The sequence below is a fragment of the Mirounga angustirostris genome, unplaced genomic scaffold, assembly GCF_029215605.1.
Source record: "Mirounga angustirostris isolate CCGP_5_RB_7025 unplaced genomic scaffold, mMirAng1.0.hap1 SCAF_6, whole genome shotgun sequence".
In the NCBI taxonomy this organism is placed as follows: domain Eukaryota; kingdom Metazoa; phylum Chordata; class Mammalia; order Carnivora; family Phocidae; genus Mirounga; species Mirounga angustirostris.
In genome coordinates this window covers 14,309,140-14,333,713 of record NW_026991714.1, presented here as the reverse complement: position 1 = coordinate 14,333,713, position 24,574 = coordinate 14,309,140, and the positions used below count along the sequence as shown (strand labels likewise).

General features: G+C 37.5%; 1 protein-coding gene across 7 annotated transcripts in view; it reads right to left on the bottom strand.

Annotated features, from left to right (window-relative positions):
* Nucleotides 1-24,574, bottom strand: part of GPATCH2 (G-patch domain containing 2) — a 210,649-nt gene that overhangs the window by 79,039 nt on the left and 107,036 nt on the right. For 5 of the 7 annotated variants that reach the window (XM_045876885.2, XM_045876883.3, XM_045876888.3 and 2 more), the window contains exons 7-8: nucleotides 8,283-8,322; nucleotides 1,843-1,913 (exon numbers count right to left, since the gene is read on the bottom strand). The exons of the other annotated variants lie outside the window; for them this stretch is intronic. In XM_045876885.2, the coding sequence (XP_045732841.1) occupies nucleotides 1,843-1,913; nucleotides 8,283-8,322 (111 nt within the window). The remainder of the gene's footprint in view (nucleotides 1-1,842; nucleotides 1,914-8,282; nucleotides 8,323-24,574) is intronic. 7 annotated transcript variants of the gene reach the window in all.

Here is a 24,574-nt window from a genome sequence, read left to right as displayed (position 1 = left end):
TTTTTAAAGATTTTATTTATTTATTTCAGAGAGAGAGAATGAGAGCGAGCACATGAGAGGGGGGAGGGGCAGAGGGAGAAGCAGACTCCCTGCCGAGCAGGGAGCCTGATGAGGGACTCGATCCCGGGACTCCAGGATCATGACCTGAGCCGAAGGCAGTCGCTTAACCAACTGAGCCACCCAGGCGCCCCTCTTTCTGGATTCTTTTAAGATCTTCTCCTGTTTTTGGTGTACTACACTATACTACTAGGTGTGGATTTCTTTTTTCTTTTTTAAAGATTTTATTTAATTATTTGAGAGAGAGAGCAAGTGAGAGACAGCACGAGTGGTGGGGAGAGGCAGAGGAAGAGGGAGAAGCAGGCTCCCCGCTGAGCAGTAAGCCCAACTCAGGGGTTCGATCCCAGGACTCTGGGATCACGACCTGAGCGGAAGGCAGACGCCCAACCAACCGAGCCATGCAGGTGCCCTGGATTTCTTTTTATTTATTCTACTTAGTATTCATTGTGTTTCTGTATGTGTATCTATGGATTTGTAACTTTCACCAGCTTTGGGAATTCTTAGCCAATATCTCGTTAAATATCGTGTGTGTGTGTGCTAAGCCCTTCTATATTCTTTATCAAAGACTGATTAAATATATCTTAAGACTTTTTTCTGTCTCTTAACCATTCTCATTTTCCCGTCTCCTTGCATTTCTATGCTATATTCCAGTCTATTTCTTTGGCCACATCTCCATTTCACTAATGATCTCTTTAACAACCATATTTCTCATTTCTAACAATTACATGTTTTTTTTTTCCATTTTGCCTGATTAATTCCAACAGTGAGCTGTTGCCTGCTCTTTTTATTTCTATAAATATTTCACTTATAGTTATTTATAAACTATATACATTTTATACAGATTATTGTTCTAATTTTAGGAGCTGACCTTCTTAGGGGTAAATGCATTGGTTTTTATGTTGACTATCACTGATGGTCAACTTATATGTTTGACAGTTTTTGATTGTCTAAATTAGGTAGGCATGCTTAGATACGATTTACATTCGCTTCTTCAGAGATCGAGCGGGTTCTCAGTTGAGGTTACTTTGTACCACATTATACCTTAAAGCTCTCTTGCTTGCTTGGGAAAGTTAAACACAGCAGCTAGCACCCTACCAATGGGAAACCATGGGATGCTATTTATCTGAGGTCGGTTATCTTGTTAAAAATCCCAGGGCGGTAGTTCTGATCAATATTCTGATGGCCATTTTCATCTAAATAAAAATTAAGTCTTCAGAAACACCACATGCAAAATTTGAAAATATACATCTAAAACAACCGACTGGGACAAATTCTTTCTGTTGAAGGAAAAAAAAATAACATTGACTCAGCAATATAAAAACGATTAAGAACCCAGAAGCACTTCTTAAGAAGATTATATTTTCTATAGACTCATTTATACATTATTAGAATATACATGTTACTCTCTCATAAGGTCTAAGTACCATGTAAGTTTAGGGGAAAAAGATTAATTCTACTTTTTTAAATGAAAAACTAAAATGATCATTCTAAATCTTGACCTACTATTCATTAGTTATGAGAAACAAAAATTTTCTTTTCTTTCAAAAATTCACTCTTTATTTTTCACCCCCTTTTTAAAAACAGAAATAAAATGCCATCTCTCTATTCATTACTAGTAATCCTGAAATAGATTCTAATAAACAATGGGTGAAATATTTCACACTGGCTCTTTAGAAGGCAATTTCAAAGGCAGCTCAGCTGTAACTCATCCATTCATACTGGTAGGGGGAAAAAGAAGGCACATGACTTAATGAGCAGAATTAGAAGTGATTCTGAATGGCTTACCTGCTGCCTGTTTTCACAGAACAGTTTTTCTTGTGTCCTCTCTCAGCTCGGTTATCTCTCAGAAGCTGATGCTATACAAAGTGTTAAGACAAAGTTGTAGAAACAAAAATATTTTCATTATATTATTTTGTAAGTCGAAGGGTGTTCCTCCCACGCAAAGGGACACCATTTGCGCACTTGCGTTGACTTTTTTTCCCCCTACTGGTTTCTCTCACAACAAAGACCACTACTCTTACTAGAGATGCCCCCGACACTCTTGTAACAAAAGTGTTAGCAAGGGCTGCCAATCCAACGGTTCCCTGACAGCGAAACCGCTCTGACAGTCAGTTAAAATACAGCCAAAGCTGGAGGTTCTAGAACTCAGTCTTTATCCTAGTTCTCTGGAGTAGTCCTGGTTAAAGTAACATAACCTCTTGCCAATGGCCTCTACCATTGCGTTCAGCTGTGAATTTTTTGAGACTCATTTACGCTGACATGAAAGATCTAATATTTTCTCTGTATCTACGGACCTAACATGGTAAAGAAACACACTTAAAACATTCATTTTCAAAGAAATTATTGGCTTGGAAATATATAATTAGAAAGCATGTATATACATTTGATTGCCTCCTCAAAATGCCTCACCATCCACTTCCTTTCACACTTGCTTTATCCTAACTAATTGGAAAGAAAAAAACTCCGAGTAGTCAATACTCTTTACTGTGTGTTTGCTCAAACTGTAGCTTATCTTATTTATGCAGAAATATAATTATACACAAGACTGGGCCAAAAAGAAGTTGCATAGCATATTAGAAATTAACCCTAACAAAAACAGAAATCTTAAAAGTACTAATGCAGGATAGATCTAGGTTCTAATCCCAGCTGTGCCTGTAACTAACAAGTTACTAGGTTTTAATAACAGATTTGCCATTTACAAATTGGGTAGTCTTAGGCTAAGTACCTAACCCCCAGGCCTATCTGTAAAATGGAAATAGTATTATCTACTGATATGGTTGCCATGTTAAACAAGATAAACCAGGTAAAATGCTTAGTGCTATGACCAAAACATAAGAAGTGCTGAGCAAAACGGATCAAATGCTACCATTATATTATAATTAATGAGCCTGGTTGTCAGTGGGTATTGTCTGACCAGTATCAATACCTTTTTATAAAAAACTGCTTTAAACTATTTAATGACATTATTTGGAATCAATTATTAGTGATATCTGGCCATCTTTGAGAGGAAACAGAACTTAATCAGATCATCAAGAATGTAGTTAGATCATTTATTTATTCTTTTAGGACTATCTTAACTAAGTATCTTAAATTTCTCTTAAATATCTCCTTCTTTCCTTCCCCAACACCACCATCCTAGTCCAGACCATCATTTTCTCTTACTTGCAATGGCCTCCCTCCAGACTCACTCCTATCCAATCTATTCTCCACACTGCAGCCAGTAATTCTAAGATTAGATCTGGTTACATTACTTTCTGCAGATAAACCCCAAATCTTGTACAAGGCTTTCATGGCCCTTCATAATTTGATTACATTTCTCAACTCCTGATTTATTATGCTTCCTCCTACCCCAACCTAACCTTCCCACTTTTTTTTCTTCTTCTTCTTCTTTTTTAAAATTTTAATTCCAGTATAGTTAACATACAGGTTCTATTAGTTTCAGGTGTACAATATAATGATTCGACAATTCTATACATGACTCAGTGCTCATTGCGATAAGTGCACTCTTCTTCCTCTGCACCTGTTTCACCCATCCTTCCACCCACCTCCCCTATGGTAATGGTCTCTAACCCCCTTCTTCCTAAATTACATATCCCCGCCATACTGAACTTTGTAGTTTGCGGTGTGTACCACATTCCCTCTCACCTCTGGCCCTTTGCCTCCAGTCATTCATTCTCCTTGCATCTTCACAGTCCAGCACAGTGTCTGGTAGAGTTTTAGTGCTCAATAACTATTTGTTGAATGAATGAATGAATGATTGAATAAGTGTAATAAAGAAATAGGGAGTGAGATCTAGTATCTGATAGGTAGCTGAAGCACTATCTCATTATTACCATGTATAGAAAATGGCAACCATTTATCTTAAGTCCATTAATCTGAAAGTGTTTCAATTTAGAAACACTTCGTACCATGAAAACGAAATTGTTTCTGAAAATAAAAATAATTAATTACTTTGGCATTTCTAAGTCTAGTGCCTTTTAAAAACATATACAAACCAACATTTGTGACACAGATAGCCAGAGGTGAGATGATAAAATCTCTACGTCCACCTGAAATTCATAGTAGCGGGTAACTAACTTTTCTAATTTTAAGATAAACGACAGATACGTGAATGCTGTTTCTGCAGTTTGTGTTAAAACAGTTACAGCAAAGAACTCAAAATTCCAAACACAACGTTCTGAAATAAGAAAAGAATTCTACAGTTTAATTTTGAAAATGCAACTATAATGACCAAAATAAATATTAGGCTGTACCTACAAGGTCTGGATAGTTCTCAGAGAGGCTACCACTTGGATCAACTTAAATGAGATAGCGCCTTCTCTGAACTCTGATGTAGAGCTCCTTCTATGAGATTCCTATAAGAATTTCTTCTCTTCCTCAAATTTATAGTTTTGATGGGCTTTGTATATAAAAGGAGACAAATATCAGAATTATTTAATACATATGCTTCTATATTAAAAAGCTGCATCACAAATTTCCTCACTTTATCAATAAAACTATAAATCTAGGTGCATCTTTGCAAATTTAAAATCAACCCAAGATAAAAAAATACAAACTCAGATTTATGGGTCATGAATCCAGTGACTTAACAGAGGAGGCTAGATCTTTTAAGGGGCAACGGAGAAAAAATTAATCCAGAATGTTATTAGAATAGAAAACATGTATTTATATTTGAAATTCTCAACACATTTCTGCTATGCCCCAAAGAATAAGAAAAAGGATGGCAGCGTGGGTTGGGGTAGGGGGCCCAGTCAGGTCGTGAGTTCATGGTCAAAGACACAAGGATCCTTGAGCTCTGCTCTACTAAGCGAGAGTAGCTCATCAGGTTTTGAGAAATTACTCACTCTTCTTACTGATAATTCTTCTGTTTCCTTGGACTACTATCAGTGTCACAAGTGAGGTCAATTTTCAAGATTCTGACTCAACCACATCAACTCTGATTAATAACAGAACTTCTGAATATGGTGCGAAGTGCTTCTTACCTTCCAACTTTCAGATTGCTGGACTTAGGCCAGATGGAGACACAATTCCCTGATTAGTGACCTGCAGATGTATATTAAAAAATGACTCATATAAGAATTACATTAAAATTCATAAACACAAAACCTAGTACAGTGTGAGATTTACAAAAGGTTCACAATTTTTAAAACTACTGAATTAAACCAGGAAGAGAAGTATTCCTTGTGGATGATGGTCCCTCCTATCAGAAAGGGAGCTAGGAATTTCTTTGGCTCTTCATAATATTTTTACAAGATTATTAAAAGTTTAAAATCCCTAACACAAGAGAAGAAGCCAAGAGCAGAATTCTTCCCCAGCAATCCTCTCTTTACCACCTGATATTCAGAAGCATTTGCTCAGGAGTATTTCTGTTAGCAGCCACTTCTCAGTAATTTCTCAAACGTCTACAGAAGAATTTTAAGTCTCCTCACACGTGGGTTCTCAGTGTCCTCACCCTAAAGGGACAACTAAGTAATATCTAAACTGTTGTCTATGACTCCTTAAGATACTTGTGAATTCAGTCGAAATGTCAAATCATTAGATTTTCAAAGAGGAAAAATGAGAATTAAGTAAGACCAAAAAAAAAAAAATGATGCTTCACATAACTGTCTTTCTCTCCTTCCTTCCATTTCTGAACTGACTTTATTTCTCTTCTGGGGCCTTTATAACTGCCCTCTCTGTGGTTTTCTCAACCATTTTCCAACCTACTGTGTCATTATTGCTTTCCTGCCCCAGATTATAACTAACACAGGCGAAAAGCTACGTTGTTTTTCTAAATACCTTCTTTCGTAGAGAGTATCTGATAGAAAATGGCTGATGAATAATAGTTATTTACTGAATCTGTAATAAAAGGGTGAGAAGTAGGCATGGTGTCAATGGATATGGGATAGAGCACTAAAGAACAAAAAGAGGAACTGTAAGACAGGGGAAGTAGTAAGGGGTGGGATTTAAAAAAAAAGTGGCAGTAATGTTATCCTCTCCTTATGTTACTAAGTTGGTATGGGAAAAAGAAAAGGTGTGCATGCATGCTAATAGTCATTCATTCAACAACATAGTGGAGGATTTTACATTTCTTCACGGTTTTGCATTTTATCACTTGCATTGAGATTTATTTAGCAAAGTTTACTGCGTTAGAGTTAGAATTGCATGGAATTAAGAAATCTGTATCTCTCAAAATGTAAGTGGTCTCTGTGTGGTTTGTATATGTACACCCAGGTATGGTCATTCCTCAGTATTCATGGATTCCATATTTACAAATTGCCTATTTGCTAAAATTTCTTGCTAATGCCAAGATCAATACTTCTGGCACTTTTGCAGTCCTTCACAGACATGCGCAGAGTGGTAAAAATTTGGGTCAGCGGTTCTGAACGCTCTCAGCTGAGGCCTGACAAGTCAGTCGATCCTTTGCTTCGTGTTTCAGCTCTCATAGTATAAACAAGTATCTTTTATTGTAGTCTGTTTAGTGCTATGTTTTTTTGTGTTTTCGTGTTCTTGTTTTTGATTTTATCATTTAAAATGGCCCCCAAGTATAGAGCTGAGGTGCTGAAGTGTTCCTAAGTGCAAGACTGTCAGGGACCTTACAGAGAAAATACGTGCATTAAACAAGCTTTCTTCAGGTATTCAGAATCAATGATATATATATATTAAATAAGGTATCATTAAACATAAACACACATCAAACAAGAATATGTATTGATCAATAAATGAAAATGCTGTGACCTCTCAGGAACCTAACCTTGTAATTCCCTAGGAGCAGTGTTTTGGTATTTGCTACTTTAGTGTTCACATCGACTTTATAGAACATAGCTATGGTAGATAAAAAGAATCAACTGTACTCATTAATTAATGACCTACATTAAAGACAGAAATCTGAAATCATGTATCAAAGTTTAAACAAAAGGCAGATTCAAAAATTGGTCAGAAAGATTTTGAAAATTAAAAACAATAAAGAACTGCTCAACTTTCTTCTCTTTTTGATATTAGCATTGGTTGATTGTTAACTTCAGGAAAAAAAAGCTTGGCTGGAAGCAACCAGTTATACTGTGATACAAAAGACAACTTTATAACATGACTTTAGTATTTCTAAAGGGTGAAAGGAGCTTTAAAAAATTGTATTTTGGGATAATCTATTCTTTAGAAACAGTGGTCCATATTATTTTTTTAATGTAAGAAGTATCTTTAAAGGGGAAAATCACTCTTATGGAAAAGGGCAAGTTTACAAAATACCATTAAAGCTGAATTTACATGATATTTTTCTTTAACTAGGCTCATGTGTATTAAGAAATTAGTATAATTTATAATGAAGTATTTAGCACCTTCCTTTTATAAGTAAAAGGAACTATGTATACCAACCAACTGTGGCTCAGCTTAAGAAATAAAACATCACGAATATATTAATGTTACCAATTACCATTACAAAGTACAGCCCCCTCTTTCCCTACCTACCTACCTACCTACCCTTTGCAGAAAATGATCCCTGTTGATGTGAGGTTTTTCATTCTCATGTATGTAAAGCTATTTTTTACATTCCATATTTTTGGCCCACTTAATAACTTTTATAACTCATAATGAAAAAAACCAACAAGGATGCCAAGTCTAAAATGCATATGCTTTAAAACTTATCAAAAACTTAAGACGAAATTACCATAGCATGCTGCAGAGAGAAAACTAATACATTCAAGGGAAAAAGAAAGAAAGGACTCATTTTATATGTAAAGGTCACTAAAATGAATGTCAAGGTCTTGTTAAGGTGACTAGTCATTGTGCTGCCATGTATACTAGTAAAGCAATAAAAAAAAATCATGGAAAAATATAACATAAACTTGTAAGAAACTATTACCACCTTCTAAACTTCAAAAATAAAAATATTCTCTTGCTGGCTGACCTTATTTAATACAAATTAATTTCTTCAGCATATGTACTATCTTGCTACCTTAACTTTGTGAAAAACAAATATAAATTGTGAAGTCCTATAAACAAGTGAATCCCACAGCCTTCCTGTGGAGGTGACATTCATGACAGGGGAAGGTGGTGGTAAGGGAGCATTCTGATGATTACTGAGGATGATTCATTTGGTTAGTATATTAAGCACTGGCACAATCAACTCCTTTTTAAATAAGCTGGGATTTGTATCTTTTCTCATAGAGCTGATCTACTACCTTGAAGGGAGATAGTTAAATATTTGAAAGAGACTAAGAAACTTCCTTTTGGATTAGAATGTTCCTTACCTGGCCATGCTCTGTCCTAGCGCCAGGGCTAAACCAATGGCTGCAGAGGAAAGAGAAAAGGAGTTAGCATGAACCTAACTAAAAGCACATGCTCTCACGTGATCAGTCTGCATGTGCTTTAAGAAATGTATTCGCCACCAGCAACGGAGCCTTAAATATGCTTTATTTTAATGGATGTTTCATGTAATTCTAGACTTACACCAATTTTGACAGAATTGTAAGAGTGCTCATAACCAGTAATTTTCAATTTAATAAGCAAACTCAGAATTACATTTCCATTTAATTATGTTAACATAAACTGCTGGGACTGTATTCATTTTATGAATCAATTCTGGTTATAAAATCTTCAAATGCTACCATTTACCACAACTTAATTATAGCATCGTTACAACAAATTATGACCTTTGGATTGCTGGAGTTTTAAAAAACATTAAAAATACCAGAATATTATATCCTCTGGCTATGCCCCCAGGAACAATCACACAAAGCATCAGCTGGAGGTAGGTAACTTGAACCTGTTCCTTCCATTGTGATAACAACTTGGGTTGGCTGAGAACAAGTTCAACAACAACATTCAAAATACAGAAGTCGCTGCACAGTTGACACCTTCCCTTGTCGTGTTGTCCTTGCCCTGGATGACCCACCCACATTGCTTCAGCTGCTCCTTGGATCCTCAGTAGTGACCCATCTGGGGATACCTTTTCAACTTCACATCTGGGGAGTTGTGATTAGCTGTGTGCCTAGTCCTTTGGCAGTATTCTGCATCAAAATGACCCGTAAACATCAAGGAATAGGAAATAGGAACAACTGTGGCAAATAAATCACTAAAAGCCCACAGAGAATGACACCAATGTTATTATTAATGCTATTTGTTTTTTCAAGAACAATAATATTGAGTACTTCTATTTACCAAGCACTCTTCTGACACATGACAGTGTATTATTTCCTATCCTCATTAAAATCTTACAAGGTTATTCTCATATTCCAGGTGCAGAAATGAGGCACAGACATTAGGCTATTTGCCAACAGTGTGCATCCATCATACCATACTGCAGAGGGACAAGACACATTAAAAGGGCAGATTTCCTAAGACTTCTATGTAATCTCTAGCCTCTGTGGTACTAACACCTGGGAATAAACAGCCTCTACATTAATAGGATTTGTCTCTGCTCCTACTGGAACACTTCTCAAGCTCACAGACGGTGATGCTCTTTGGCAAGTCACATTCTACCTTGATGTGGAATGGACACTTTTGGAATCTGTAAATGACATCTCGATTAATTACCAACTAGAAACAAACTATTTACCGCAGTTACCCAGACAACTTGACTAATATATTCCCCCCTGCTATGACCAATGTATGATTTACTAAATCATGATGTGTAAGTGATCCATTCAGAGTTCAAGACAGAAGAGCAGATTTAATAGAACAGAAAAAAAAATCATTGATATGTTTTCAGATTACACATTATAATTAACTTTTGAGAAACAACCACTCTTTGTGTTTTAGTATCGTATCAAAGAATATCCACAATGATCTGAAATGAAAAGGCTATTAAAATACTCCTTCCTTTTCTTATCTACTACGTATCTGTGTGAGGCTGGATTTTCTTCATATGCTTCAACCAAAACATCTCACTACAGGTTAAAAGGGGAAGCAGCAATGAATCCAAGCTGTCATCTATTAAGCCAGACATTGAAGTGATTGGTGCAAACAGTGGCACGTTCTAATTTTTGGGGCAAAAAATGTCATTAGTTTTCATAAAAATATGCTATTTATGTTAACACGTAATGGGCTTACATATATTTATATAGACATATTTTTTAGAGAGAGTGTGCATGTGCACGCACACGTGCATATGTGCACAAGAGTGGGGGTGGGGAGGGACAGAGGGAGAGGGGGAGGGAGAGGGAGGGAGAGAATCTTAACCAGCCCAACACAGGGCTCAATCTCACGATCCTGAAATCTTGACCTGAGCCGAAATCAAGAGTTGGACGCTTAACCGACTGAGCCACCCAGGCACCCCTGGGCTTACTATGTTTTTTAACAAATACATAAATACCACTAATATTCTTTTTGTTACAAACCGAGTCTTCATCTAGCTAGTTCACTAGCCCAGTGAATGGCAGCACCAACCTTCCAATGGACAACTAAACTCAGCTTGGACACCTTTCTTTTTCATACTCAAACCATCAGCAAGTTACAACTTTTCTTGTACCTATTAACTTGAATCCATTTATCATACTGCAGAGCTAGAGTGATGTTTTGAAGTTCAAATTTTGAATGTTTAGTTATCCACACCCTTACCTCAAGCAAACAAATAAACAAACGGAAACTGAAGTCTGACGGGGCTTTCCACTGCTTTTCACTGCTCTTAGGAGAAAGAATCCCTAAACGGCCCACCAGGCTTAGCATCATCAGTCCTTGCTTACTTTCCTCCTGTCTCACCGAATACTCCCTCTTTCACATTCTGTGCTTACTCACTAGCATTCCTTTCAGACACACAGTTATTCTTTCTGCTTGAAATGCTCTTCTCGTCACTATTCCCTTAATTCTTGGGGGTTTCATCTCGGGCTGTGGTCCTCAAGGAAGCCTTCCTTATCTCCATGTCTAGTTCAAATTCTTTTTTTTTAAAGTTCTCTGAGAGTTTCCACTTGGGTGGCGCAGTCGGGTAAGCCTCCGACTCTTGGTTTTGGCTCAGGTCACGATCTCATGGTTGTGAGATCAACCCCCACGGTGGGCTCTGTGCTCAACACGGAGTCTGCTTGAGAGTCTCTCCCTCTCCCCCTGCCTCTCCCACTTGCACTCTCTGTCTCTCTCTCTACAATAAATAATAAATCTTTATTTAAAAAAGTTCTCTTTTAGAGTACTTAGCTCACTATATAATAATGCATTTGTGTGTCAGTATATAAGTACACACTTATGTGTGTGTCTCTTTTCTCTATCAGGGTGCGCCGTGAGAACAGCGATGCTGTCTTGTTCATTACTAGAGACCGAGCACTCAGCACATAGTAGGCCCTCACAGGTATTTTCTGAATGGATGGATAAATGAATGACTTGAGATATAGGGCAGAGTTTTAACAACTAGAGGCACCAAGTGATTCTACGAAATGAGAAGAGTAACAGCACTGGCTTAGGTGGTCTTCCAGATTCTCTTGGGGTCTCATGTTCTGTGGACCAGATGACCAGGATGTAAAGACACTCCTCATTCATTCATTTTTTTCCTATGAAACAAAAAGTCAAGTCTAAAACTATGCTTCAACTATGCTCAAGGGAGCCTTCATTTCTTTCATTAACCCGCAAAAGTAAATCCAGGAGGTTCAGACTGGTGTGCTTGCTAAATCATGGGTTTTAGAATCTGAAAGATCTAAGTTTGAACACAGACATCGGCACTTACTAGCTAGGTGAACTGTGACAAATTACTTTCATTTTCTGAGTGTGGGTGCAACACTGGGATTTAGAGGAAAAATATTTATTTCGTTATTCAGATGATCAAAATGTATTTCTCAGATATATTTGGTCTTATTCCATGGTTCCTGGCTCACAGCTCCCAAAACCCTTGGCATTTCCCAAGGGTTGAGAGTGACACATTGTTATGTTAATGAGGTGGCTTTTGGACTTTACCTGAGGCTGGGAGCTAGTCGCCAGGGGAGCCAACTAGGTGATTAGGGGGTTGGATTTTTCAGTCCCAATTCCTGACCTCTGGGGAGGGGAGAGGGCTGGAGGTTGAATCAATCCCCAAGGCCAGTGATTTAATCAATCATGCCTATGTAATAAAGCCTCCATAACAATCCAAAAAGGCAAGGTTCGAAAAGTTTCCAGATAGGGGAAGAGGTGAAGATGCAGGGACAGTGGCATTTATCTGGATAGGACGTGAAAGCTCCACACCCCCTCTCCCATACCTGGCCGTGTGTATCTCTTCCATCTGGCTGTTGCTGAGTTATATTCTTTTATAATAAACTGGTAATCTAGTAAATAAAACATTTCTCTGAATTCTGTGAGCAAATTAAATAAACTCAAGGAGGGTGATAGGATGTGGGGACCTCTGATTTATAGCCAAAGTCCAACTGGTGTCCTAAGTTGGAGGCAGTTGATGGAACCTCCAATTTGTATCTGGTGGGTCAGAAGCACAGGTAACAGCCTGGGCTTGGCAGGGGCATCGGAGATGTGGGGCGTTAGGGGGCAGGGCAGTCTCGCAGGACTCAACCCACAACCCACGACTTGTGCCATCTGATGCTACCTCTGGGTACCGAGTGGCAAAACTGAGTTGAAGCAGGACAGCCAGTTGGTGTCCTGGAGACTTGCTTGTTGTCATGAGGAAAAGCCAGTGTCAGAAATGAAGCGTTCTGTATGAATGTTAAAGAAGACACACAGGAGGGGCATGTAGGTGCTTCAGTAGGTTAAATGTCTGCCCTCGGCTCAGGTCATGATCCCAGGGTTCTGGGACTGGGCCCCACATCGGGCTCTCTGCTTGGGGGGAAGCCTGCTTCTACCTCTCCTTCCTGCTCGTGCTCTCTCTTGCTATCTCTGTCTCTCTCTCTAATAAATAAAATCTTAAAAAAAAAAAGACATATAGGAGAGGAAAAAGTAGGAGGGAAAAATCTGAGTGTTTCCATTATATTTGGCTTCTTCCTCATCTATACAATAAAATTAATCCCACTTCTCTTATAGCCTTGGGAAGCTTAAACAAGGCTAAGAACCTGGAATAGAGGAGGTGTTTAGAATAAATATTCATTTTCTTCTCCTAGAGTACACAGTGGAATACAGTAATATGTGAACTTTTATTCTGTGAATTTCTGTAATAACTTACCTATTTATTCCCAATTGTCAGTAGATACACTAGTGTTCATGCGTAATATTTACAGGTTCCCCCAACAGTTTTAGCGTGTTATCATACATAATAGATGCTGATTACACTGTTGTTTTTTTTTTTTAATTGACTTTTGGTTGAGTAGAATATACCATGTGACTTTCCAAAAGTCAAATTATCTATAAAATGGGGGTGTTATGTCTGCTTCAGGGAGGCAGTAAAAACACTGGAGTGGTGCATATGAAAATACTCTGGAAAATACAATATACTATCCAAATAAAACATTATCATCATCATCATCATCATCATCCTAAAATGTTTTACACCTAGTTTAATAATTTTTCTGTATTTTACATAAGTACCTTATAAAAATGTCTTACATAAAAGACTGTTCCTATCCTTATTCCAGAGATAAAAATTAAGATATTTGTAAGCTAAAACGACTTCCCAAGGGAATCACAGTAAATCAGAGGAGGAATTGATCCAGTATATTTTATTTATCTCAATCTGAAGTTAAAGCCACTTTTACTTTTATAAAGCAATAGATGTTAAATTTCAAAGTATGAAAGTATTCCCAATGAACTAACCTTTAATCCAGGCAAATCTTGCTTTAAGCAAACTCGATATTTATACAAAAGATAAAATAAAGTGTAAATATTAGCTTTATAAAGGAATTCATCATAGGATTACAGGTAGTTACCCACTTGCATTTAAAATAAGTTTTGATTTACATATAATGCCTCAGGTAAATGTCCTATACTTTAAAATGAAATAAAAGCAAATATAAATATCATTTTAAAAATCAATTAATAGGGCGCCTGGATGGCTCAGTGTGTTAAGCGTCTGTCTTTGGTTCAGGTCATGATCCCGGGGTCCTGGGATCGAGCCCCACATGGGGCTCCCTGCTCCTTGGGGAGCCTGCTTCTCTCTCTGCCTCTGCCTCTCTCTCTCTGTCTCTCATGAATAAATAAAATCTTTAAAAAAATCAATTAATATATCATATTTACTCAATTTAAAAACAGGTATCTCATAAGTGATTGGAAAAAAAGGAAAAATTCTGGAACCATTTAGGGTTAGTATAGAAAGGCTGGTAGAGTGAATAGAAAGTTACTGCAAAAATGAAGCTTTCAGTATTTAAAAAAAAATGTCGTCATATGTTAATTTTATTTTCTGCATTTTCATATTTGTATTTTCAGAAAGTCAACAGAATAATTAAACGTGAATTTCAAAACTTGACATGTTATTTCTCAGAAATTCTTCTCTGTCTCTGCTTTAGTTGGATTGAGGTTCTTGTCACTTTTTGTGTACCTTTCTGCAGTTGATGAATATTTCATTTATCTGGGCTAAATATTTTCTATTCAAAGAGACCTAACATACATTAACAACTGGACTGTCTATACAATATATGTACAATTATATACGATTATACAAAATATAAATATGCGACTATTACATGTTAGGTATTATTTTATTAACAATCACACTTTCATAATTAAGACACTCTGCAAGCCTTCTCAATATCTGCACAGAGCACATCTTATTTCACCTTTAAAACTGAGATTCCATATTCTGAGGTGTGCAGCAAAGTTGGCTGTTCACCAAATTTCTGTAAGTCTTTTTTATAATTGAAGTTATTGTCAAATATAATTTTTATAGAAACTATCCAAACTTTTATTGTTTTTAAAGATTTTATTTATTTATTTGAGAGGGAGAGAGAAAGGATAAGCACAGGGAGCGGCAGAGGGAGAAGCAGATTCCCTGCCAAGCAGGGAGCCTGACATGGGGCTCGATCCCAGGACCCTGGTATCAGGACCTGAGCTGAAGGCAGACGCTTAACCGACTGAGCCACCCAGGCGCCCCAGTCCAAACTTTTATTAACCAACTTCTACGACTCTCATAAACTGAGCTGAAAGCTTTCTGTGATGTATGCTTTTCCACATTGAGTGCCCTGCTGGGCGTTCCTTCTATTAACTCTGCAAACATCCTTTTTCACTTCCCAGCTCAGCAGCCCTGCTTCTTTCGATTGGTCATTTCTAGGCTGCCCTACCCTAAACCTGGTTGACCACACAACCATATAACCACATGGTTTCAAAACTGAAATTCCTAAACATTGTTGTGTTGGAGCCTGTAAAATATTTTTTCCCTTACTCATTAGAATCTGTTTTTAAGCCTGAAATTCTATGAAGTAAAATTATTTTAAGTACTGCTGTATCAGATTGTTTTCGAGGTGACCTTCTTTTTTTTTTTTTTTTTTTAAAGATTTTATTTATTTATTTGAGACAGAGAGCATGAGAGGGAGGAGGGTCAGAGGGAGAAGCAGACTCCCCGCCGAGCAGGGAGCCCGATGCGGGACTCGATCCCGGGACTCCAGGATCATGACCTGAGCCGAAGGCAGTCGCTCAACCGACTGAGCCACCCAGGCGCCCCTCGAGGTGACCTTCTAAAGCAAAACACATATCGACTTAGAAGAATCACAGTTAATTGAATGAAAGCAGTACTTGTTGCTTACTTCCAATTAGAAGTTGCTGAATATTTGGTAATTTAATGACTATTTCTAGCCATTCTTTCAGATAAGTTATCACAGCTTTGAGGTAAACTGCAGTAGGGATGACAGGACGATTAGTCTGTGCTTTCCCCATGCTTTTGTGCAAGTTATCAGGAAGGGGGTGTGTCTTTCCCTCACTAGCCAGTAGGGGAACTGGATAACCTTGACCCCAGAGCCTATGATTTGATGAGTAAGGCATTGTGCTGCATGTTGTAAGAAACTTAAAGAAGAACAAGATGAAGTCTCCAACCATGGCAAACTCATGGTCCATACTAGAGTAAATGAAGCATGTATATAGTAACTATATTCTAGAGAATCGTGATAAATACTATAATCAAGTAGAAATAAAAATGTCAAGGGAGAATATAGAAGGTGCAGAAAATGGCTGGTGGCACTTCTGTGGAAAATACCAAGGATTCCTTAAAGCTGCATTGCCTCCTTGATAGCTCTGGAAATGCCTACACTTCCAGACTTCCGGTAATGTAAGTAAACTAAACTGCAATTTGTTTAAACCATTATTTGTGGAACTTTCTGTTACTTTTTCCTGCAACCATTCTATACAACACTGGTCTTCAACCATTTTTGTGTACACGTTGTCTGATGCAGTTAAGAAAATACCCTCCTCACATATTTTAGGTAGAAATCTAAAATTTTTCACCATAAATTTAAATATTTGCAAAAGATTAGTTTTCTCTCAATTGTATATATTAATATTTTAGAAGAAAACCATTCCACCACTCTTAAATATACACACTGGAAACCAAGTATCATCACCGATTTGATATCCACCATCAATACATTTGAAAACAAAACAAAACAAAACACCATGAAAACCACTTCTTTAAAAGTTGAAAATTTACCTGGCTTATTTTTGTACTTGAACTCCATGAATTTTTAATATCACTGTCACATAGAAGTTTATTCTAATGTAATATATTTTTATGCTCGAAAGCCTTTTATCAGTAACCTTGCCATACTCCTCTACAACTATAATGTGTGTCTTATCTATCTACCTATCTATCTATCTAATTTTCTTAAATTTCTGTGACTATAAAACTAGAGTTAATAAATTATTTTGATGAATTTATTGGTCAGTCAACACTGATAACTACAGTTAGTTGATAACAGTTATTTAAGATCTGAAAAAGTTATCATTAGTATTTAATTAATGAAACTAGCATAAATATATTTTGATAGTCCTAAACATAAAATAATACAATTTTATTAGGAATGGCATCATAAAAAATCTTTTCCCCCAAACTAGTTCATGTAGCCATTGATGAATATTACCCTTTAGCATCAATTCTTTTTTTTTTTTTTAAAGATTTTATTTATTTATTCATTAGAGACAGAGAGAGAGAGAGAGGCAGAGGGAGAAGCAGGCTTCCCGCCTAGCAGGGAGCCCGATGTGGGACTCAATCCCAGGACCCTGAGATCATGACCTGAGCCGAAGGCAGACGCTTAACCATCTGAGCCACCCAGGCGCCCTTTTTAGCATCAATTCTATTCATACTTTTTATTTTTATCGATTTGAGTGCTCAGAAACTTTGTTCACATAAATTGGGAGTGGAAATAAAAAGAATCTGGTTAGAGCAGTCATTTGATTATTGAACTCCTTCAGAGATTTATGCCAAAAATCACACAATGATTTTTAGATTAAGCAGTATTTTTAATAATCTACCAGCTGCTAAAAACAAAGACTTAGAAACTATCTACCTAATTTGCAAAAGGCTTTGTGATTTGGTCATTAGAGTCAATCTGTCAACATCAATATCAGCACAATATTTGGAATGTCCCTCTGTTTGGAATCCAAAAGGATTTTACACTGTGAAGCAATGTACCAAAGTAAGAGTAGGACCGGGGGTGGGGGAGGAGGGGGAGTGTCTTTTTTTTCCAAAGTGAAAGAGAGGCAATTGTGAAAAATAAGAATCAGCAAAATAACCAGGGCTAATGATTTCAAAAAAGAAGGAGGTATATATTTATGCAAAGGAATCTGGAAATTGACTTCCTTAAAACTCTTGGTGACCAGGATTGCCTTGGAAACTATTTGCATATCCTGAGGGTATGAATACCTCGTTTTTTCTATTATGAGACACCGAATGTGGCAGCAAGAGTCAGTTTTATGTATCTGACTTTATAATAGGGAGCAGGCTGAATGAAAGTATGGACTTAATTATCTGGACAAGAAAGTTGGGGAAACTAAACTATGTCCGCACTTACCTCGAAATCTATATAACTTTCTCCTGTTAAAGGAAATGTTAGGAAAATTTCAGATATTGGGTTTCCTCCCCAAGACAATGAAAGAGACAAACTGAAGCAAAATGTGTCAGTTTTAAACTGACTGAGAAAGTGGCTAGTACCCAGAAAGGTACTAACTCAACTGGGACTGGGTGTGTGTGTATGTGTGTGTAGTGCAAATAACTGTGTACTTATTTGTTAGTGTAAAATAAAATTCCCATAAAGCTGTATCCTATGGTGTCTCCCCAAAAGAAACTTGTAGAAGGTCTACAAGGCACCTTCTTCATTTCCTCTACCCAGGTAAGGGGCAGGCCTAAAGAAAGGGATGAAAATACAGATTTGCTAAAACAGGTACATTCAGCCTACAGCTTACAATTCAAGTTTAAGGAAAGACTCATAATTAGGGAACTGCAGGTGGGAAAATCAGGTTTGCAACTCCTATGTGGAAACAGGCATGGACGCTAGACTGAATGGGGCTATGACTACCATGGCTAGGGCTCTGGTCTAGATCTCCCTCAGAGTGCCTCTCTGTAGGATTTCTCTGACAAACAGGGTGAACCCGCTTACTAGAGGTTTCTTAAAGACAGGTACCTGCCCTCTGGAGGTCATTTTTTCACATGGCCTCAGGGCAGAAGCCTTTAAGCTAAAAACTAAGTAAGGATATAGGAAGAACATCAAGGCCAGTAGCCATTTCCACACAAGGAATTGCAACCATAAACACAACTGAAACCCATTACATTTTTGAAGGAACCCTAATGCCTAAACAAACAACTTGGCCACTTGTGACTTTAGTCTGTGACTTTAAACTCCTGCTGATGTTCACTAACCAGAAAGGGGCTGCTAGGAATGAAGATGGTGACAGAGGAGGCTACTGAACTCCCTCTTTCCATGGACACACCGATTGTACAGCTACACGTGGAACAATTTTCTCTGAGAGAAATCCAGAAACTAGTTAAGTGACTCCTACGTGTTGGGCAGATGAGAAGAAACCCACATTGAAGTAGGTAGGAAAGGCTGAGACACATTCTCACCATAAATCCCACCCTTGGCACTAGGCCATATACTCGGGGGGAACCCCAAACTCCCAATTTCTTCCCGAGGAGCAAAGGGTTTGGAACACATACCTAGTGTCCCAACTTTTAGGAGTCCCACCCTCGGATGGGGCCCCAAAACATCTAGCTCTGAGTGCCAATGAGACCTATAGGACTATAGCAAGCAAAGAGGAAGTTCTTAATGGGCATGCGAACACTTACCACAACAAAAGCAGTTCTAAGAGGGAAGTTTACAGTGATAAAATCCTATATTAGGATATTAGGGAAAAAAAGATCTCAAATAAATAACTTTACACCTTAAGGAACTATAAATAGGAAAACAAAAAAAAAAAACAAAAACTAAGCCCAAAGCTAGCAGAAAGAATTAGAGTAGAAATAAATGAAATAGAGGAAAAAGATAATAGAACTGGATGAGTGAAACTAAAAGCTAGATTTTGTAAAGATAGAACAGACAAAGCTTTAGCTAGACTAAGAAAAAACAGAGAAAACTCAAATAAATAAAATCAGAAATGAAAAGAAGACATTGCAACTGGTAACACAGAAATACTAAGAATCATAAGAAACTACTGTAAACAATGACAGGCCAACATATTAGATACTATAGAAATGGATAAATTCCTAGAAATACAGAAGTCTACCAATTTCAAACAATAATTAGAAAATCTGAACAGACTAATTTCTAGTAAGGAGACTGAAGCAGTAATCACAAAACCTCCCAACAAAGAAAAGCCCAGGACCATCTGACTTTACTGGTGAATTCTACCAAACATTGAAAGAAGAACTAATAGACAGCCATTGTAGTACACTGAGCTCCACAAACACAGCTCTGGGGCAAGTGAGAGCCAGACAGGCACTGGATGACTTTGTGCCTCACTGAAGAAAAATAAGTAAACATGGGCAAAGAAGGTCCCAAGAAGCTGAGGGGCAAAATTCCATCATATGCATCCCTTGTGCAAACTTTCCAGGAGAAGCACAAGAAGCATCCAGATACTTCAGTTAACTTCTCAGAGTTTTCTAATAAGTGTTCAGAGAGGTAGAAGACCATGTCTTTCAAAATGAAAAAAAAAAAAAAAAAAAAATTGGGGCACTTGGGTGGCCCAGTCAGTTAAGCGTCCAACTCTTGGTTTCGGCTCAGGTCATGATCTCAGTGTCAGGAGACTGAGCCCCATGTCAGGCTCTGCACTCAGTGCAGAGTCTGCTTGAAATTCTTTCCCTCCTCCTCTGCTCCTCCTCCAACTTGCACGCGCTCTTTCTCTAAAATAAATAAAATCTTAAAAAAGAAAAAAATTGAAGACATGGCAAAGGTGGAAAAGGCCCATGTTGAAAGAAAAACGAAAACTTATATCCCTCCTTAAGGGGAAACCAAAAGAAGTTCACCCAATGCACCCAAGAGGACTCTTGTGGCCTTTTTCTTGTTTTGTTCTGAGTATCACCCCCAAATCAGCATCCCAGCCTATCCATTGGTGATGTTGCAAAGAAACGGGGACAGAAGTGGAATAACTCTGCAGTAGATGACAAGCAGCTTTATGAAGAGAAGGCTGGAGACAAGTACAAAAAGGAGACTGCTGCCTACGGGAGACAGCAGCTATGGGAGAGCCTGCTGAGTCATCAGGCAAAAAACGGAGTCATCAAGGCTGAAAAATAAACAAAAAAGAAGAGGAAGATGAGGAAGATGAGGAAGATGAAGAGGAAGAAGATGATGAAGAAGAGGATGATGAATAAGTTGGTTCTAGCACAGGTCTGCTTTTTCTTGTCTATAAAGCACTTAACCCCTTTATACGCAACTCATTCCTTTTAAAGAAAAAAACCTGAAATGTAAGGCTGTGTAAGTTATGGTTTTAAACTGTACAGTGTCTTTTTTTGTATGGTTAACATACTACCACATGTGTCTTTAGATAGTCTTGTCCTGGTGGTATTTTCAATACCCACTGACCTTGCCTGGTACAGTCTGGGGGTTGTAAATTGGCATGGACATTTCAGCAGCTTCTTGTTGGTGCACACCACACATTTATATACAGGAATGGCACTGTTCTCATTCTCCCTTGTCTCTGAGGCAGCTAATACAAAATAACTGTTCTGTTAACTCAATACCACCCTGTAGTTGCAGAAAAAAAAGAAAAAGAAAAAACCCTGCATTTTTTGTTTTGTTGACATTCTAATGCCTCTAAGCAAATACAATTTTTAAGTTGAAAATAAATAAAAAAGAATTAATACAATATCCTTCTCAAATCTTCCAAAAAATAAAAAAGGAGGGACTACTTCCACACTGCATCATTGTGAGATCAGCATTATATTCTGATACCAAAGCCAGCAGATAAGGACACTACAAGAAAATCATAGGCCAACAGCCCGATGAATATAGATGCAAAAATCTTCAACAAAATATTAACAAACCAAAATCATTAAAAGGATAACACATAATGATCAAGTGGAATTTATTCCAGGGATGCAAGGATGATTTAACATCTGCAAATCAATAAATGTGACATACCAAATTAACAAAAAGAAGGATAAAAATCATATGATCATCTCAATGGATGCAGAAAAAGCATCTGACAAAATTTACCATCCTTTCATGATAAAAACTCTGAACAAACTGGTTATGGAAGGAATGTACCCCAGCATAGCAAAGGCCATATATATGACAAGCCCACAGCTAGCGTCATACTCAATGGTGAGAAACTGAAAGCTTTTCCTCTAAGATCAGGAACAAGACAAGGATGCCCCCTCTCAACACTTCAATTCAACTTCGTTTTGGAAGTCCTATCCTAAGCAATTAGTCAAGGAAAAAAAAAGACACCCAAACCAGAAAGGAAAAAGTAAAATTACATCTGCTTGCAAATGACTTGATATATAAATAGAAAACTCTAAAAACTTTATCACAAAAAGCTGTTAGAACTAATAAACAAAATCAGCAAAGTTGCAGAATACAAAATCAAGACACATACATCAGTTGTTTCTACAAAAAAACTATTAGAAAGAGAAATTATGAAAACAATCCCATACTTAACAGCATCAAAAATAATAAAATACTTAGGGGGCGCTTGGGTGGCTCAGTCATTAAGCGTCTGCCTTCAGCTCAGGTAATGATCTCCAGGGTCCTGGGATCGAGCCCCACATCGGGCTCCCTGCTCGGCGGGAAGCCTGCTTCTCCCTCTCCCACTCCCCCTGCTTGTGTTCCCTCTCTCGCTGTGTCTCTCTCTGTCAAATAAATAAATAAAATCTTTAAAAAAATAATAAAATACTTAGAAATAAATTCAGTGAAGGAGGTAAAAGATCTGTACACTGAAAACTATAAAATATTAATGAAAGAAATGGAAGAAGGCACAAGTAAATAGAGAGATCTTTTATGTTCATGGACTGGAAAAATTAATATTGCTAACATGTCCATACTACCCAAAGGAATCCACAGATTCAATGTAATCATTATAAAAATTCCAATGGCAGTTTTCACATAAAGAAAAACAATCCTAAAATTTGTATGGAGCCACAAAGACCCCAAATAACCAAAGCGGTCTTGATAAGGAATAAAGCTAGAGGCATTACACTTCCTGGTTCAAACTATATTACAAAGCCATCATCATCAAAACAGTATGTAACTGGCTAAAAACAGACACAAAAGTCAATGGAACAGAATAGAGAGCCCAGAAATAAACCCATGCATATATAGTCAGTTAATTTTGACAAAGGAGTCAAGAATATACACTGGGGAAGGATAGTTTGTTCAGTAAATGGTTCGGGAAAACTGAACAGCCAACTTGCAAAAGAATGAAAATGGAGCCCTATTGTATGCCATACCCAAATATCAACTTAAAATGGATCAAAGAGTTGAACATAAGATCTGAAATCCTAAGACTCCTAGAAGAAAACAGGAAGTAATAAGCTCCTTGAAATTGATCCTGGCAATGATCTTTTTGGATCTGACACCAAAGCAAAGACAACGAAAGCAAAAATAAACAAGTGGGACTACATCTAACTAAAGTTTCTGCACAGCAAAGGAAACCATTGACAAGATAAAAAGGCAACCTATGGAATGGAAGAAAATATTTGCAAACCACATATCTGATAAGGCGTTAATATCCAAAATATATAGGATACTTGTATAACTCAATAGCAAAAGTAGGCAAAGGGCCCGAATAGATATTTTCCCAAATATTTTTACCATTTTCCCAAATACTTGCAAGAGCAAAATCCCAGGCTATAGGGGACAGTGAAGTAGAGGTCATATTCAGGAAAGAGAGGCAGACCAGAGAGCTGGACCATTATCTATGAGGGAGAGATAATGGTAAGGTGGAAAGGTAATGAGCCAGATAGTGGAGAGTGTCTAATAATATGCTGACGAGGCTTCTTCATTGTCAAGAGGCAATACTGGGGGTTTATAAGTAGGGAATAAAAGAATTGGAACTGAACTTAAGTAGTAGAAGTAAGTAGTATGTACTCAAATAGTGAGAAAACAGAGACAGAGGGCATCTGGGTGGCTCAGTTGGTTAAGTGTCTGCCTTTGGCTCGGGTCATGATCCCGGGGTCCTGGGATCAAGTCTCCCATCGGGCTCCCCCTGCTCAGCGGGGATCCTGCTTCTCCCTCTCCCTCTGCCTGCCACTCCCCCTGCTTGTGCTCTCTCTCTCTGTCAGATAAATAAAAATCTTTATAAAAAAAGAAAACGGAGGCAGAAAGATTCCCTAGGATCCTATAGTAATATAAAAGATAAAAGAGCTTATTTAAAATAATGAGGCAGGAAGTGGAAAAGATGGGGTGAGCATGAGATACTGAAGAGACTGGACTGGACTGGCAGCATGTAGGGTGTGAGGTAGTAAGATGATTCCATTTTAGTCATGACTGTGGACAGAATGGTACTCAAACACATTAGGGTAACTAAGGAAACTCTGAAAATAGTGACATCTGAGTTCCAACTGCAGAGAATCTTATTTAAGTGATTAAGAACCACTGGGGAGATTGGTGAGGAAGGGACATTAGGAGAATACCATGAAGGTCATACCTGCTAATTTGAGAAGTAATACTCAGTTGACAGTATCCAATTTGTCCCATTTTAAATTCATACTTTCATGTTTTCAATCACCCAATAACTATTCACTGCCCACAGGGCACTGTTAGGACAGGACTACAATAGTGATAAAGAGATCTGTCTGTCCTCAGTGCATTTACAATCATTACCAAATACAATTTTTGGTTTGAAAACAGCTCTACATCTACTTGCTAGAGTTCTTGATTCATATCACAGCAAAAAATTAAGAAGGGAATATACAAGTCTTTTGGTTGCCAATCTGAGTTAATAACTCTTCTTTCTGTTTGAGAGACAATAGAGAAAAGGTCTTATAGGATAATAAAAATGAATGAAATAAACTATTAAAAGGGAAGATTATGATATTGTAATCTATAAAATAAGTACTACAGAAACTAATAATCTGTATAAATACTATTTTATATTATATACATTATATTTATATTAATAATCTATGTAAAATAAGCTATTGAAGAACAATAATTTATTTTACATTGGCTAAGGAATGGATTTAAAAGCTAGGCTCTAATGGATCCTAACAGGATTGCTTGCCAGAAAAAATTCATTCAATCATTAATTCATGTCTTTCCACATTTTACGGCCTTTTTCAAGTTCAACCACCTTC